The 18,618-nt window shown below is 36.2% G+C and overlaps 1 protein-coding gene across 7 annotated transcripts in view; it reads left to right on the top strand.

Moving 5' to 3' along the window:
• Positions 1-18,618, top strand: part of FGF14 (fibroblast growth factor 14) — a 376,859-nt gene that overhangs the window by 268,264 nt on the left and 89,977 nt on the right. For 5 of the 7 annotated variants that reach the window (XM_038127235.1, XM_038127270.1, XM_038127267.1 and 2 more), the window contains one exon: positions 16,870-16,980. The exons of the other annotated variants lie outside the window; for them this stretch is intronic. In XM_038127235.1, the coding sequence (XP_037983163.1) occupies positions 16,870-16,980 (111 nt within the window). The remainder of the gene's footprint in view (positions 1-16,869; positions 16,981-18,618) is intronic. 7 annotated transcript variants of the gene reach the window in all.

Raw genomic sequence — 18,618 nt, 5'->3', positions numbered from 1 at the left:
CAGCTTGAACACTTTTCTGTCATGTGGACATTTCAAGTCTTGAGTTCCTACTCACTTTGATTCAGATAAAAAGCCTTTAATCCCAACCTGCATTGGTTACCAAGCTTATAGTTATTCCTGTGTGAGTAACCCTGGAAATATTTTTCCCTTACTTTTTTTTTTTTTTTTTTTTTTTTTTTTTTTTTTTTTTTTTAAGAAACCTCTATTATGGGCTTTGTCCTAAAAGAAGAGTATTTTACAATGGGAACATTATTTTCTGCTTAGTTCTGTCTGGAAATCTTTTTCAAAATACGTTGGCATAGATAATAGGTGACTGATGTTTATAACAAATGCCAGAACATTATCAGAGATGGTTTGGTGGTGTGGAGCAATGGTAGTCATAGGCAGATAAACCAAAAAAGAATTGTTTCAATGTCTTAGAACCATTTTTCTGTTAAACAAAGACATAAACTTTAACCCCCTTGAAGTTGGTTATATGCATTTCCCCATATCCATATGCTGATTTTAGACACCAGTTGTTTATTTTTATACCTGTGACACATGTTCACTATTGTTACTTGTGTGCTGTAAATGGGAGCTAGGTCTTTATGCAATATGTGTTTTGCTGTTGAAAGATATAAACTTGTTTCTTCAAGAGAAGACACGTGTCAAGTAGGATGGGAAGTAATCTAACTTCTGGAATGCTGTGGGTGAGTGTCACAATGGCAGAGGGGCTGTTGCCCTTCAGGTGTGTCATTCGGGGAGGTTTAACCATTATCACATATTTGTGTGGAATCCTGACTTTAAGGTAGTCATTTTAATTTATTTGAAGAGAAACAGTTGTTTAGCACCTTTTCCTGTTCTTTCTGCTAGGCAATAATTTCCTGTTAAGTTCAGTTTTGAAAAGGTTCCGCCTTAAGGATGACATTTCAAAGGATTTCCATATTGGCTGGATTCAGATGACTCACAACCTTTCTCAGACAGGTGTCTTTGCAATCATCTCTTACATCATTGATTATTTGTTGTGGTCATCTACCATTGAATCTGAGTGTTCTCCTAGGATATTTTCTGCTGAAGTTTCAGGAAAAACAAAGTATGTTTTCCAACCAGTGAATAGGTGGTCATGGATCTACTCTAGACTCTTGGGATTAGGTTCCCCTAATTGAGTGAAAATTCTTGCTATAGAGACCCCAAAACTCGGGTAAATTGTAGGTTCATGTTTTGACTGACAGGCAATGAATTAAAAATATTTATTTCTAGGAAGTAATTCATGACACTCTGAAATAGATGGGCCCACTAGCTGTTAAGGGATCCAAGGAGGACTGCATCAGAAGTCCTAATGACTCTAGTCATGGAGTCTGCTCTAGAAGTAGTCTTTTTCTGCTTCCTGAAATGCTGCACAGCAGGTCTGAGGAGAGCTGAGACCCACAATATTACTGTAGATCCCAAAACAAAGCTATATTCCTCTTTACAGCCTCCCAGTTTCCAGTGCCTGGACAGACAGCAGGCTGCCTGATGGAGCTGGGAGCCTGAACCTTTGGGATCCTTCCCTTGCACTGCAATGGCAGCAGAGCTGAGGAGAAAACTGGATTCTTGTCTCACAGAGAAAAGATTTGTTAAGAACAAGGAGCATTTTAGGGTGCAATAAATATATTTTGAAATCTAAAATTTCCTACTATTTACCTGGGGTTGTGTCCCTTCCATTTCTATCACCGCAAATATTCTATCTTAATTATAACTTGTCACTAAAATTTATTGTCTTTTATCATGTCTGGAGTATAGACATTTCTGTGATATAAACCAGAAACATTAATGTTTGGTTTTTAGGAGATTTTGAGAACTTCAAAATTTTACATTTTTGCTGTTGCCCCAACAATATGTAAAGTAATTTGCACACAAATTTCCAATTTACTCACCTTTAAATTTAGGTTGCCCAGAAAAATTGCGGGTGGCCCATCCCTGGCACTGTTCAAGGCCAGGTTGGACGGGGTTTTGAGCAACCTGGTGTAGTAGAAGGTGTTCCCTGCCTATGGCAGTGGGATTGGGACTACATGATCTTTAAATTCCTTTCTAATCCAAGCCATTCTATGAAATGATTCTATGAAATATCTCAGGACTTTTCTAAAAGTCTTAGAGCTATTTATGGTTTGCAAAAACTGCCATTTTGTGACTTTTCAGAGGAGGCAATTCCACTGAGAAATTGTGTATTCTGAACAGCACATATCCAGTAGTTAACATGAATTAACCAAAACATCATTTTAGAAGCAAATTGTTTGATTTGAAATTGTTTGGAAACTGTTGACAAGGGTTTTTTTTTTTATTTTTTCCCCCTTCCACTTGCATTCATCCGTAGATGACATTTTGTTACTCAGATATGAGGTTTCTAATAAACGATGTCTATTTGCACTGACATCTTTTTATTTTATTAAGAGTGGCAAGCCTTTTCCCCTTCACTTCCCCCCACTTTAAGTTCCTCTTTTTAAAACCCTTCAGTTTCCCTCAACAGTGGCATTAATGCTGCTTTACAGAAACAAACACAAGCAATGTTTAACTCGGGGCCTCTGACATGCTTGTAAATAGTGCTTTCTGTCTACCCAGTTATTGTGTCTTTTCCAGTCCTATTAAGTCCTTCTGTGTAGCCTGGCAGGGACATCTACATACTTGACTAGGAAGCAGAAAACCGCATTTGTACTGCTGCATTGGACAAACTGTTCCTCCTCTTGGTTCTTTTATTTTGTTTTCTGTAACGTGAGGGTGATTCTAATCCCTTGTGCTTGGGTATGGCCTAGAAATCTACTGGCGGCAGAGTCTCTTTACTGTGACTTTACATGTGTGGCCAGTGCTTATGGTCCTCCAGGAACATGCCACTGTGCTGTGGACCAGCTCAGTCCCCTCCAAAGTGGAGCCTGACCTCACTCCTCTCCTGAGTGAGCCCCCTCTGCTTTGCCCACAGTGCTATCCTCGCCGTCTTCATGCTGTTGGAGTCCAAGTAACATATCCACTAGAGTCCACAAAATGCTATAAATAATAGGGCACATTAAAAATCTTGTAGAAAATACAGGGTTTCTAATCTAAATATCATGGAAGAAGCTTGTCTTTGAACTTGAACAATAATTTCAATTAATAACTCGACGGTCTTTAAAATATATATTTCAAAATATTCAAGGCTAACCGTGTTCTGAAAACAAAAGAATGTTAAATAGAAACACAGAGGCAACTTTTGATGCAGTTCTAAGCAGAAATTAAAAACTGGCTTTGGTTTTCTTTGCATTAGAGCTGGTCTTACGGAAATTTCATGAGGCAGCCAGGCAAATTCTGTGGAAGGCACTTGTCCTCTCTCAAGACATGACACTTTCCCAGTGAGAGGGTATCAGTCCTACTTTTATGAGGATCTGAATCTGGTAGTAATACTCTGCCTCCTTGGTCTCTGTTTCCAAACTGGGCATATGCCTATCGCAAGTTCTTTAGATTTCAGGTGCTTTCATATTCATCTGAACTAGACTGGAACCAGAAGCCTCAGAATCAATTCCATTGACTTAGCTGGAAAAGATTTATGTGCCTCTGTTTAGCTAGATTATTTGGTATATGTTTCAAAGTACTTTTCTTTGCGATGTAGCACTCAAAGCAACAAAATAGTATTCCCAGATTTTAATGTTTCTCCTTGTAGGGAAAAGGTGTGAACCTGGGAACAGTCTGGAGTAAAGGTTCTATTTTCAGATAGATATTTCTCAATTTTGAATTTTTTCCCCAGTTTTAAAGCAGGTCTTTTTTTCATGTTGTCAATCTGTTGAACTTTATTTTTTTAATGTTTTTATATTGAATAAACTATTTCATTTGTTAGGAAACAAAGGATTTAAACTTTGAGTTTATGGCAATTTTTTTGTTTTGGTGTGACCAGGTGTGTTTTTCTGCAAAATACACAGAGAAAAATATGGTAGGTGGGTTTTGTGGCAGCACAAAGCTGACAAGTGCATGAGTCAGAGTCCTGGGAGCTTTTACTTTCTCTTTTCCCTTTTCTTCCTCTTCCTTCTCTGTTAAATCCAAACTTTGCATACAGGTAGAAATAATTAGAAACATCAAATTTCACCCACTTGATGAGGCTGCTGCCAGAGATTTTAGTGAAGAATTTAAGGCATAATGAAGGCTAATCTCACTTTGTGTAGAGAAAGGAGTTGGGCTTGTGTGTCAAATCTGAAGGGTTATCTTGGATGCTTCTGCTGTATTTGAGTTGAGAAACAGAACTTTTTCAAAGGTCTCTGAAAAACAAAAAAGTCTTCTGCTACAAACGGAGCTTCATTGAAAAGGAAGTAGATTAATTTCAGGTAGTTTAGTAAATTAGTAATGTCCTGTTTGCTTGTTCTTCCTGACTGCACATGGGATTTGGGAAGCTTGAATTTATGTCCTGATAAAAAGTAGAAGTGCTAGGTGTTTCAGCTGTGCTATGTTGCTCTTGAAGTGTGTGTAAATCTGCACTGGAGATGTGTTAGGATACAAAGGCACATGATATTTCACCTGCTGTACTACAGGTGAAGCACCAGCAACACCAATCTTATGGTACAGAAGATCAGTCCTTGGACTGCTCATTGGACAGCCTGAGTAGGGGCATGTGAGGGTTAGAAAATGCAAGAAGGACAGGCAGCTCAGGCCCAGCACTGGGAAGCTAAAGAGATCTGAAATATTCAATTGAGAGCTGTCCTTAGGACATTATCACAGAGTAAAATTCGTGGCACTTGTTGCAACTGCTCCGCGCTCTGGGGCAATGGCAGAGCTGTCACTGCAGCACCACCAGGCACAGGCAGAAGTTGCTGTGGAAATCCCAGGGACAAATTTCCTCCTATTCAATATCTGTAAATTTTCAGCTTCTAATAGCATTTAAGTTGTCGGTATAATAAATGTGCAGGAAATATAAGATATTTAAAGAGGGTTTAATATTAATACTCAGAAAATGTTGTAATTTTTTTCTCTAGAAGCATACCTGTTGGCTCTCCTGAGTGCTGGTGAAAGACACCTCAGTCTTGACTGGCTCTCCCAAGTTATTGGTACAGTAACACATGGATCTGGAGAATGAAATGGCTTTTGATTTCTGTTGAAAACATACTATTTAAACTTGTATATTCTGTAAAGTGATTTTCAGGACAAGCTTCAAATTGAAGGGTGAAGTGGAAGGCCTGGTGTGAGAAAAATCCTCAGTTGATAGTGGAGGATGCTAAGCAAAGTAGTTTAAATTTAGTTGTGCCCATATGGTTGCATGTTTGTAGTATAGGTAGGTTTCCTAACACAGCCTAAGAGTGAATGAGCAGCTGTCTGGAGCTGGCCATAATTCTAGCCCAACCAGAATTGTCTGACAGGGCTGGAGTTGAGTCTTGAGGGGAAAGACTTGTCCAAAGTGTAGAGAGCATTCGTGTCTCCACAGTGTGAACAGGTCTGAAGAGCACACGATAGATGTTTTGGGTGCGTAAGTAAGCTCTCTCAGGTGTACTTAATTCAGTGCATTTTTGGCCTGTCCTTCAGAGTGTGCTACATGTTTCTCACTACTCCATCTTGAAAGAGTTAAAGATCACTAGCTCACAGGAAATGTTCATATGTGGTTAGAGGAATGTCACCTGTTACTTTATTGAGAGACACCAAAAAAGGAGGTTTGGAATTTGCCTTGTTTAGTGCCTTCACACATAAATGGACATCTGTAAGAAATTAAGAGATGATGCCAGACTTGACAAGGAATGATGATGCTTTTAACTTTTAGCCAAACAGACAATGAAGAAAGAAACCACAATTATGGAAGTGTTGTGGCTCAGCAGCCTTGAAGAATATATTTTGGTTTGGGGTTATTTGTCAGTTTTGTATTACACATCTTGAGAGGAAAATACACATTTGAAACTGCCATGGTTCTTATTCTGACTCACTACTCTGCAAAATGCACTTGATGGCTGGATGGTTGAGGAAGTTGCTGGTGGGTTTGGGTCTTTGTACTGATATACTTCTGTGATACAACCTGAAATTATAGACGGCACTGCATTTCCTGGTAGCAACATGATGGAGTTTGTATCTTCTGTTAAGTTCATAGCCTGAAGAGAATCTGTTTCTAAAAATTTGTAAAGAAGGGCATATGTGACTGAAGGAAAATTTCTTTCATTTGTTTAAGCTTATGAATCTATTTTGTTATTGAAGTTAGGATGTGATTGGGCAGCAGGTAGAGGGTTATCTTATGTCCTCTTGAATAGTCACTATTGTTGGACATGCACAGCTGGAAAACTATACCTAAACAAGAATACAGCTGGGAAACAATAAAGGAATGAGAGGACAGTAGGTAGGGAGTGAAAGACAGGATGTGAGAAACAGTGGAAGGAAGGCTTGCAATCTGAACACGTTAAGAAAATATGCGTGGTAGATGCATAGCCAGTTGTCCATCATGAGAGAGGTGCACTGGAGGCAAAGCAGGTTGTAAAAAATCCAGATCACTAAATCACTGCAGAATTTCACTAGATAGGATGGGGTATTCCTATTATTTTCTGGTTAGTAGCTAAATATCTGGACTAAACAGTGTTTCCAAAACAGTCAGGGTAATCTAAGTAGGATAAACAGTTTGATTTTGTTTGTTTTGTTTTGTTTGTTTGTTCTTTGATTTGTTTTTTTTACCTCCAAGAGTATTAGATAGAATAAATGGAATTTGCCAGTCACAGCTGTGGCTTTTTGTTCTTTCTAGAGTCAGTCTTGAAAAACAAGAAGTTCCAGTGAAGCAAAGTTGTTTGTGCTGAAGTCCTTCAAAGAGGTTTGAGCTGAGTGACTGCCTGTCACAGTTTCCTGTGATTGTCCTGGATCATTAGTGTCAAATTCTGCTGATTTCCTTAAAGCCCAGATCCTGGGGTCATGTAACTTCATAACAGTTTGTTTTCTTTCTGTGTATTCCAAGTTTTCTTGGGTAGCAGAGATGAGGAGAAAACAAAAAAGCCTTGAAGGTGTGGCCCAAGTTAACCTCAAACTCAATAAAAAAGCAGAGAGCAGCTTCAGTGAAGTGGCATAGTTTTGTCATACCAATGATAGAAGAAATTACTTTCTTATTCAGAATTCAAAAAGATTCAGACTGTGTTCTTCAAGTGCAGGGGATTATTTTCTTGTCTCAGTTTGAAAATCAGTTTTTCAAGCTGCTACTCTTAGGATTTCTGAATGGTGTTTAATACCACAGATTACAAAGCCTTGCAATCTGCAGGCTGGATGGACTTTTCTCTTTCTCACAGGGAGATTTTGGAAAAAAATTATCTCAGGAAATGAAAGCAGCCATGCCTTGCTTCTCTTTCTGTCTCTCCATCTCACTCTATTCTCACAAAGAAAACATGCAAGTGCTTGTGCATATAGTAGAATAAAAGATAGGAAATAGTCTGCTATTTCTTCCCTTGTTAAAGAGCATTCCCAGGCAACAATTAGTTACACTGGAAAAAAAAACAAACTTCAACTTTAATATGACTTGCTATTTCTGCTTCAAGTAGTTCTTACTAATCCGCTTCTGGTAGCTCATCAAATTTCTTGGATATATAATTTCTTAAAAAAAAAATAAATTTTAAAAGTAGAACGCCCTTTATTATACTTTTTTTGGTAATGCTGCCTCCTTTTCGCTTCTGTTGCTCTTAGTGGTTTTAGAGTTTATAAGTGTGAAAACATCAACCCTTTGTGAAAGAGGAATGTAATGCTATTTAAATTGTTAAAAATTTGCTAATGACACTGTATGTGCAATGATATTAAAAATTGTTTTGTAGCATTTCTATAAGAATTAATGCCAGTGCATTCATGTTTTCCTAGACAAATATTTTTCTAAGTAAATAAGGCATTGTATTCATACTAACAGCACAAATTTCCCCTTGTCTGATGGAACCTCTGTAATCTTGCTTTATACAGATACAATAATGTTCTTAACTAATAACAAATATGGAAATATATTTATTTCCTTTTCACAATGGGATTATCCATTTCTCAATCAATATTTCTTTGGATTCCTGCATCTCCAATAATATTGCTTCTTCATGAAGAGGACTGAAATGCAATTTGCACTTAACAGATCTCATTTTGCTGTGATTTCTGTGTAAACAAATTTTGTTATTGTAAGGAAATCTGTTCAGCCAGTGTTGGGGAATGACATGCTTTGACAATGAGGATTTATGTTAAAGCATAAGGATGAAATAATAATTTATAAATATATATAGTGTTCTACTATGTAAAATTCTTACTTTTCTGCTTTTTTAAAGGTTGTAAGTCAGTTTATTTATCCAAATTTTTTCACAGTAAATGTTTTTCTTTCTGGTATAAAGAAGAAATCTTTTTGTTCTGTGCATTATTGAATACTAAATTAAAATGTAACTGTTTTATCAACACCTTTATTTTCTTTTAAATGAGTTTTTTAAATTTGAAAGATATTTATTTATTTATCTATTTATTTATTTATTTATCTTACTACCTAATACTTTTATTTTGTTAATCAGGAGCTTACATTTGTGCACTAAATTGTTAGTACTGATGAAAAAGAATAATTCCTGTTTCTTTGCCTTTCTGATTTATATATTTAAACCTGCACAAATCTCAACTCATTCTACTCAATTCAACAAACTGTCGTGTGAAAATGACCATTTTTGATTATTGTAATTTTATAAAATGCAGTAATGCATCTGTGGTGGCAGTAAAAATATGAGACTGCTGCATTAGGAGATATATGAAATGTGCTGCACCTGAAATCAGGAAAGCTTTTAAGTTCTTCAGCTGTCAAAGAAAATTGAATCTTTGCTCTGCAATGTGTCTCTGACACATCTTATGAGAAAAAATCTTATAGGGGGTGGCTGAGGGAGCAGGGGTTCTTCAGACTGGAGAAAAGGAGGCTCAGGGGGACGTTTTCACTCTCTACAACTGCCTGAAAGGAGCCTGTAGCCAGATGGGGGTCAGGCGCTTCTCCCAGGTATTGAGTGGCAGGACAAGAGGAAATGACTTCAAGTTGTACCAGGGAAGGTTTAAGTTGGTTATTAGAAAAAAAATTTCTTCACTAGAAGGGTGAAAGCATTGAAACAGGCTGCCCCAGGAAGAGTCATCATCCCTGGAAGTATATAAAAGACATATAGACTTGGCACTAAGGAACGTGGTGGTGGGCATGGCAGTGCTGGGTTAACAGTAAGACTTAACATCTTAAAGGTCTTTCCAAACAAAATGAGTCTATGATTCTATATTTTGCAATTTCTGATTTTCACTTCCTAACAAGGAAAAAATCTCTTTGTCCCAGTTCATTGGCAGCGCATCTTCTGTTTTTCTCCAATTTTAAGACTAGTTGGTAAACTAAAATTTCTTGAATGCCATGTGAATGGATTATTTCAATATTTTGAGCCATTGGCAAGAACATTAAATATAATACACTATGTTCTTGACAAGAGTATTTCAGATGTGATGGTTTTGCATATCTAAGCAGAGGGAATATACTTCATTTTGTGGACTTTTATGTATTCTGTCAAGAATTAAATAAAGTTAATAACAAGTTGAAGACCCCTGCCACTTGGTGTCATGGAAGCTTCCTGAAATGGAATGTCGTGTAGGATTCAATACTTTGCATTAAAATTATTCTGTTATCCTCTCTCCATTAACAATCACCCTGATGACTTTGAATTCTTGTAAAATAGACTGTTTAGGCACTTTGAAAATTATTTCTAAATCAGTTGGTGAAAGAAATAGAAGTCAACTTCAGATACTTCATTGCTTAGTAATGCAGCATGCAAGGAGATAAGTAGTAATGCTTGTGAAAATATGTTTAAACACTGACTTCTAAAAACAGAAATTATTTAGGAAGGGAAGTATCAAATTCATTCTTTGGTGGGTTAGCAGCCATGTGAAATAAATTCAGTTACATATGTAAAGTTCATCTATGCCCATGCTATTGTGCTTTCAACATTCAGTGACATCTTTATAGAAATCTCATTCTTAAATCCCATTTATTTACTGATTCCAGGGGCAGTGCATTAGTCAAACTTTATACACAGGTTAAATGGTAATAGAAGCTTTTATGTTGTTGTGCTTTGATATTTTTTGAGTGTGAGCAAAATTGCTTGTAGTGTTTGACAAAGGCTTTTCATGGAAAGATAACAAAGTAAAGATTATTGCAAATTGAAGATACAAATTACTTATTTCTGGGATCTATTGCTTGATGCTTTTTTCTTTTCAAGAGAAACATTAAGCAGTATTTTTATAATGTTATTCTTTTGTTGTTGGAATTTAGAATCAAGAATATGCCAGCTAGAGCTAAGATGGTCAGGTACAGGAACAGCTCCAAAACATAATACTAGAATGTTATTTTATCTACACTAATAAGGTTCAGTAAGACATTTTGGGTATTTTTTAAGCTTATGTAAAATGAAAAGAACAAATCAAAACTGTACTAGCAAGACTTCTCTCTCATAGAATTTAGACAGTAGAAATTTTACTGTTTCAAAGTAAATTGAGAAAGTGAATATAGTTGCTGAGCTGGGGCTTTTTCATTAGTGGAAGATGATGCTTTTTAGTTAAATATATTAAACTGTGACTGGTGCTATCTAAATAAGCTTGGAAGTAGAGAAGAGCTTCTTCTCAATATTCCTGTGTATAACATAAACTAAGATATCATTCAGACAATAAGGAATTGGAATTCTTTCAATTTTAGTGTAGTAGAAGAAACATGGGTCAAAAGTGGAAGGCAGTTTTTAGGCAGAAATTTTCCAACAAATCCATGTGTTGCAAGATCAGAACCATCAGATTTATACAGTATAGTCCAGTAGGAAGAGAAATGCAAATTACTAAATGAATTTACTAAAATTCAACTACCATGCTCATGTAAAATTTTGATTTTGGAACAAAGTTTTTTCTGAACAATCTAATCTTCTTCCCTTTCCAACAAATACCCTCCAAAATAATATGTCTTGTAAAGGAGGCTGTTAATTGTTACACTGTAGACAAGTCTATTGAATCCAATCAACTTGTAAATCTGAACAGATATAAATTATCCCAGCTAGCAGCCAAGTTCCTGTAATTCTATTGATGATCAAATTTGTTCAAGTAAAGCCATATAGAAAGAAACAAGACTTATGTAGTTTTAAATGCACTTTGAGACCCAGAGACAAAATGTCAGCGCCCACAAATGGAAAGGGAGCACATTTTGCTGTTAACATAAAAACATTTGCAACACAAAGACAAGGATGCCAGCACAAAGGGGGCTTTTAAGAAAAGCAACCATTTTGCAGAGCTCCAGCCTGCTTTCATAGTTTACCAGGAAATTTCATAAACGCTGGGGAAGTGCCCATGACAATAGCAGCACAGGAACGTGGGAGGACTCTCTGTCTCTTAACCATGCTCTCAAAGCGGGGTTCTGCAGGAGATGAGCTTGTGATGTGAGACATAAACGGACAAAAAGTAGAGTTAAAAATAAACACCAAAGTTGAGTGCCCTGTAATCATCATGAGAACGGAAAATAAGTGAGCAAAGAGAAAGCCACCTCGTTTCAGAACAAGTACTATTATTACTTATGGGAACAGGGAATAATGGAAGCTATTGCTTTTCTGAGTTCACATTATGTGCTTTTCCCTTTTGCCCTGAATAGAGCAAAACTTTCTTTCAAAAATATTTTTCTCTTAAGTTTTTAATTAAAGTTTAGTTTTCTATTGCATATTGTGAGATATTGAAAAAATACTATTAAAATGAGAGAGCACTAGCATATAAAATAAATGTTCAAATTTTGTTATTTCCTTTTAACAATGAGAGAAAGTACAAAAACAATCAGAAACTTGGAAACATTAAGACACCAGGTGATAGGACAGTCTAATAAAGAAGTTAGGAGTGCATAAAGCTTTTGAATGCAAGAGCTGTATCACTGGAACAGCTGAAGACTTTAATAATGAAGGATGGTTTTAGATGCCTATTTAGGATTTTATCACCTTTAAATGAAGTACAAAGTTCTGCATTTTGAATTCCCCATTGGCAATGTACTTGCTTCAGGAAGCTTGCCGTTACGATTGTATAACCCACATTGCAGAGGACCCTGCACTTTTATGTGCTGGAATGACAATGCAAGGCTTGGCATAAACAAGGCAAAATGTAATGGGATCATCTGTAACGACTGTACCTGTTAGAGTGCTGTTGCAATACAGCAGAAGCCGTACTCTTGGGAAGATGACTTTTGAAAACTGGGAAAAGCATTACAGCGGGAACTGAAGTACCTGAAATGAGAATCCAAAAAAGAAAATGTAATTTTTATGTGGAATTTTTCCCCTGCTTCCAGCGCTGAATTGCTTAGTGAAAAGTTTCCAAAATACTAAGCACTACGGAGACATGTTTTAAGTTTTAAAAAGTATCCAGACATTAATCTAAAGCAACAATAAGTTTCTGCGCAGAAGTTGGTGAGGGGTTGAAGATGTGGTATAGTGGATGGGGTCTAAGCTGCCTGCACAGGGGTGATTAATTATCATACAAAGTAGAGACACTTCAGCAAGAAAGATGGCAAGAATTCCAGTCCAACACAGCCTACACATACACTACTGTTAGAGTACTCCTGCGTGAAAAGTTAGGAAAAGAGGCTTTTTGCTCTTCCAAAGCCTTACAAAATAATAGGAAGATGTGCCTGGAGTGGATGAGACACTCTAGACTTTGGGTGGGTATTTTACTTCCCAGGTACAAAAGGAATTTTGTGGTTGCAGGATTTGGGGGTGTTACTTTTAAAAAAAAATCTAAATACAGACTATAATGGGGTTTTATTATATTTCAATAAAGTTTAATAGGTGAGGAAAAAGATTCCTAACATATGCTGACCATAACATCAGTGAGCAAGACATGACAACCAAGTCATGGTGACTATAAGAGTACCATAAACCTTAAATAAAAAGATGCTCTGGTTTGTTTTTCTGGACCAATATGAGTGGTACTTTTAGAACTAAAATACCCACAAGTGAAAACTGCCGGACGGAAGCGCAAAGAACAAAGGACGAGTAAAACATGAAGTACCTGGAGCTGTTATCATGGGTTTGATGCTCTGCTATCTGAGCAGAATGTACCTCTTAATACTGGCTTTTACTTGGCTCACTGAGCGACTCATTTTGTGGCAGACTGGTAGCTGACTGGATAGTGCAGTTTATTCTCCATAAGAATGTGAGTTGATGTGAGACTACCCCTCCCCATTAAGCACTTGCTTGTCAGCAGACTTTTATTTAATACCTTTGCACAGGAGAGGGAGGAAATAATAAAAAAAAAAACCAACTTTGCTCTAGAGAAAACTAAAAATTAAAACTCCAGTGGATGCTAAGGGACTAACTTTTAAAATATACAACAGGTATATTCACCACTGTTCTTTTAGTGTTTTAAATTCAACTATGTGTTAACACTCATTTTTAATAAGTTTTTTTCCCTAGTTTATTTTAAATCTATAAAGTTTCTAAATACATCTGTCCTGGCAGTGTGTTGGAGTGGGGAAGTACACGTGAAAGCCATTCTCTCTGTGAACAGAAAATATTCACAATTCAAAACATGAAGTGTCATAATTGTGCTAGAGCAGGAGCTGCACTCAGCCTGTCATGACTTAATGCAAAGCCATTTTTGTAGCCACTATTTGAGAGAAGGCATCTTAATTAAACTCTGCCTTTGTTGAGAACATCAGAAAAGCTACTGACAGACTGTTCATGCTAACTGCAATCATACATCCTGCCATCACCACTGACAAGGAAAAAAAGCAAGAAAAGTGGGATGCAAGTGGCTGCTGTCACACAGATTGCTGTGAAAGAGAGGCTTAAGGAGCTGTTGCTTTGTCCATTCAGTACAGCTTTGAATTTTAAGAGACAACCTCTAATAAGGACAAGTCAGAATAATTTTTTTCCCAATGTAGGGCATTGCTGACATGTCATGCTGAACTGTTCAACCTCAGAAATCAAGGTGCAAAAAAAGATTGATAAAAATCATTAGGAGATGTAGAACTGTTCCATAATTTTTGATGCATGGTGAAGTTTGCTTTTTTAAAGTTTCATTTGACCTGAAATCAAGGTGTTTGAAATTAAATACAAATTATATTGTTCACAAAATAACCTTACTGTGGCAGCTAGAACATTAAGAGAACTAGAGACAAAATTTCTATGATAAAATCATGAGAACCAGGAGCTCTTTGGTGAAGTTGTCTGCTCTCATCCTGTTTCTGGTTTATTTTTTTGCTGTATTTTCTTGCCATTCCTTTTCTCTTACATGTGGGAAGATAAAAGCAAGCATGGGGGTTAAAGGGTAACAATAAATGCTGGTCTGTCTGTCTTTGTCACTCTGGTGAGTTACAAAAAGGTGACACACCCAGTACACCTGTGGACAGGCAGCACCAGCGTTCTGCAGTTGTCTCTGGGCATTGTTGCTCTCTCCTGCTGTCTAGCAGACAGCAAAAAAAAAAAATTAAAAAGTGTGGTCAACAAGGAGAAACTCATTTTAGAAACTCATTTGCAAATCATCTGAAGCTAAGACTGTTCCTGTAATATTATAAAGAGACAAAGGGTAGATAAAATGCTACAGAAACACAGGGACTAGCAGATTTTTCTTCTCTGCTTGCTGCTCAGGTGTCTCAAAAAGGACGCGAAAGCGTAATTTATCTTTCTGCAAGGAGAAGAGATAAACTTCTTGCCTGACAGGATTGTCTACTTCATCTTGGAGATATTTACCTTGAAGCTGTATAGAGTAGTCTTTGTGACTATTGCTTATTATGACTTGCATCAAGATTGATGTGTCATTTCACTTTCATTCAGATATCAATTTGGATAGTTGACAAAGCAGGGTTAATTTTAAATAATGCTTTTGATGAAAACAGATGAATGATTATTAGAAAAGATATTTAATTTTCAATTTAGAAAAATGAATAGAATGAGTATAAAAACAACTTTGAAAGTGACTTCTAAGTTTGACATTTTTCCCTTGAAGCAATAGATGTAAACAGCTGGTGACAGTGAGTTGACTGTACTTTGCCTTCCTGTGAAACTTCTTTGCACTAGAAAATGTTGATAAAAAATTATTTGTTCATGACTCCTTAGGTATAGAAAGTGTTTTTCAAAATGCTGATACTTTTCCTCAATTGTAAATAATTTTTAAAGATCTAGTTTTAATAATATTTTTATTATGCTTTTATGTAGTCTTTAGAGATGCCTTTTTAATGAGTTGGTAAGCAAGCATGTTTAAAACAGTCAATATAAGTACACATTGACAGCATACATTGACAGGAATAGTACCTGTGTAAAAGGAACTCAATTTTTATTTTTAAATTATGAAAATACTTTTTAATCACCTGATGATATTGATGGAGACAGTACCTTCAAATGAATTACAGTTTAACATATTTAATTTTTTAAAAATATTTGTTTCTGAGTATTCATATATAAAGACAAACTTCTGATAATGTAAAAATTAAAAGAAAGCAAAATTTTCAGTTTATATAAATTTTTAAAATTTAAGTTGCAATATGCTTATATGTTGATCTTTGATTGTCCATACTATTTATTTCCATACCTTGGAAGTCTTACAGTGTTACTATTTAAAGTAACAATTTTTTAATATATTTACAGTTTAATTTGTATTTTTAATTCAGACGGTCCTATTGTTTAATATTACTTTGTAATTTGGATATTTAATAAAAACATTTGCAGGATCATTTCATAGAACTGAGCCTCTACAGAAATTTCAGTACATATCATTTAGAGGCAGTTTTGTTTATCACTGTTTGTTTTCATGTGCCCTTAGGATACTCCAAGTAACCCAGCATGATTAATTGTGAGAGCAATTATACACAAATTTTGTATTCTGCCCACAGGCTTGCATGAAAATAATTTCTGTCTTCCTTTGAAGTTCACATGTTTATTTTATTATATATCTGTATCAAAGTATTTATGAATTTAATTCATTATTACACAGCTAAGCATGATATGATATAGATGTTTTAATGCCAATGTTCTCACAAATTGATGTACTGGCTGCCTGGAACTTGGCCTAATAGTTAATGTTTAACAATATTAATACTGCTATCACGTAGAGGTAGTTCTTGTGAATTTTTTGAAGATGTGATGCATTCTTTCTCTGAAACAATTTTGTAACAGCTCAGTTTGTGGTTTGGTAAGGCAACATCTGTGCTGTGAATCAATGAGTTTGTGGCTCAGCACTCCCTGCCCAATTTTTGGCATTTTTCATAAGGACAGAGTATTATATGGAGAACCTTCATTGTTCCAAGCTACCTGGATTTCCTGTAGCTTTATCTTACTGAGAGCTTTTTCAGCTTTTTCTTTCTGCTGAGCAAAAGTTATGTCTTGCCCTGATTGTGAGTGTTATTCCATGGGGGGTGGGAGAGGGCAGGTGGGTTGGATCTGCTTCTAGCTTGGTTAAAATATTCTGGGAACTTCAGATGGTACTGTTACAAATTGCACCCGATGAGTTTACCACTTTTGATAGGAAAGGAAACAGACCTTTTCCTCCTAGTTTCCTTAAAACTTATGTGCAGTACAGCAAGTTGCTAAGATATATGAAACCAGTAGGGTTTTTCAAATGTTTTGTTAGATTCTATAATGGGCTATACTTGTTGCTGAAGTCTACAATTTTTTGCAGGGTTTAACATGGTTTAAGCTTTTGACTGTGGGTATTTCGGATGTTCTTTTTTTCTCTGTTTTACCTGTATTAATTATAATGAAGGACGTTGGAGGTAGAGAGCAGGACATAGAACTGACCTAACAACACTCTGCAGAAAGATTTTTCTCCATCTCCATCAGCACACGTCCTGTTGTAGTACTTACTTTTAAGACAGCATTGCTGCTTCACCAAACATCCTCCTACCGTGAGAGAAGTAGGGATAACTCTTGGAAAAAGTTTTGAGGCTAGTGACAAAATATGTTTGTCTTTCAGATCCCCAGCTCAAGGGTATAGTGACCAGGTTATATTGCAGGCAAGGCTACTACTTGCAAATGCACCCCGATGGAAGTCTCGATGGAACCAAGGATGACAGCAGTAATTCTAGTAAGTGACTGCCCCAGGGGAATGTCTTAATCGCACACGCAGACCGCATCGCTCGAATGTGTATGCACAGGCACCGTGGTAATGCCTGCCTGCCTGCCTGCCTGCCTTTGGAGGGTTTCTGAATGTGTTTTGTCCCAAGGAGGAGGGTTCTGTCCCTTCGAAGCCTGGTGACCACCAGCATGGCTCGTGCAGGACATTGGCCTAAATGTGTTGCCTCTGAAGGGGAAGGCGTTAAGAGATCACGGACCTTAGGAGGGAGATATTTAGGCCAATGAATGTCTTCTGGTAATTTTGTAAAAGTGGTAAAATTATATTAAAAGAATTTTTAATAAGAACTCTTTATCCAACAAAAATTTCTTATCTTCCAATAAATAAAAAACAAATAACAAGACATGGAAACTAAATTTCCCAGAAAAATCTGAATTTACAAGTAAATAAGTGTATGCTTAACTATCAAAGACCTTCATAAAACACATGCTAAATTAGCTTGTTGAAGGTACTAAAAATTTTGGGGCTAAAAGTCCTATGCCAGCCAGAATTCCAATGATGTTAAGAGATTTTTTGCCACTGTAGAGATGGCAAAAGTGGCAGTTTTTAAAAATGTTCCAAACAAAAGAGGTCTTGAAAGGCTGTGTGGGTTGCTGCTTTGGTATGCTTTTCCTATGATACTGCTACATATTTTCATTCAATGAGCGTATATATATATATGTTTGATAATTTCAGCTGCAAATGGTAATTAAACAAACCTATTCTTACTCTAGAAACAGTTGATTTATGTTTTGTTTATTTTAATTATCATGACATATTTAAGTAATATTTCTGTGTCATCTTGAATTTTATTTTAAGCACTTTTAATACACTTATTTTCTTATAATGCATATATAAATAACTCCTTAGTTTCCTTAAAATATTGAGATTAGGCTGCAGAAATTAAAGTATTTGAGGTTTCTGCCTTATATTGGTAAGGTTCCTATTTTAGTTGATGCACAGCTGTTATTTTTAACACCTTTCATCAGCAGGTAGCATGATCATCTTTTGTTGTTTGTTTTGGAGTTTTTTAAGATAAAAAAAGTGTTTAATGTATTTTTATGTGTATCTCTCTGCTTGTTTTCCAAGTGTTTTTGCTCCCCTTCCATGTCCTCCCCATCCCACCCCCATCTTTGTTTCTTTTCTTCCCTCCGTGTGTCTATCTCTCATGCCCACTTCAGTACTGGAGTACATACTGAGACCTTAAAAAAGACAAGATTATTCTCGCTTTTTTATAGAAGCTTTTCCTAGATGAGGTCTAAGAACTCTCTTAGGGTATAAGTGCAGATCTCTGTCCCTCTGCACATCTCTCTTATTCTCAGCTTCAGTGAGAAGATGTGTATGACTGAAAAATTTTGTAATGTTTTATTGTTATTTCTGAGAGGTTTTTTAACTCTAAGATCTCTATGGATCTGGAGTCTTTTCAAAGCTAGATCACAGTGGCCTTACTTTTCTCTCTTTGATGTTGTCATCTTCACAAATTGTCCTCTTTTTTTTTTTTTTTGACTCTTTCCCCTCTTCTATGCATTTCTGATTTTCCAGCTCTTTGCTCTTCTCCCTTATTCTTCTTTTTCCAAAATGCAGAATGAATATTCTATATTATAATATTCT

This window comes from Motacilla alba, chromosome 1, assembly GCF_015832195.1.
Source record: "Motacilla alba alba isolate MOTALB_02 chromosome 1, Motacilla_alba_V1.0_pri, whole genome shotgun sequence".
Lineage (NCBI taxonomy): Eukaryota > Metazoa > Chordata > Aves > Passeriformes > Motacillidae > Motacilla > Motacilla alba.
The sequence above is the reverse complement of the archived record's forward strand: the minus strand, read 5'-3'. Positions and strand labels throughout refer to the sequence as shown.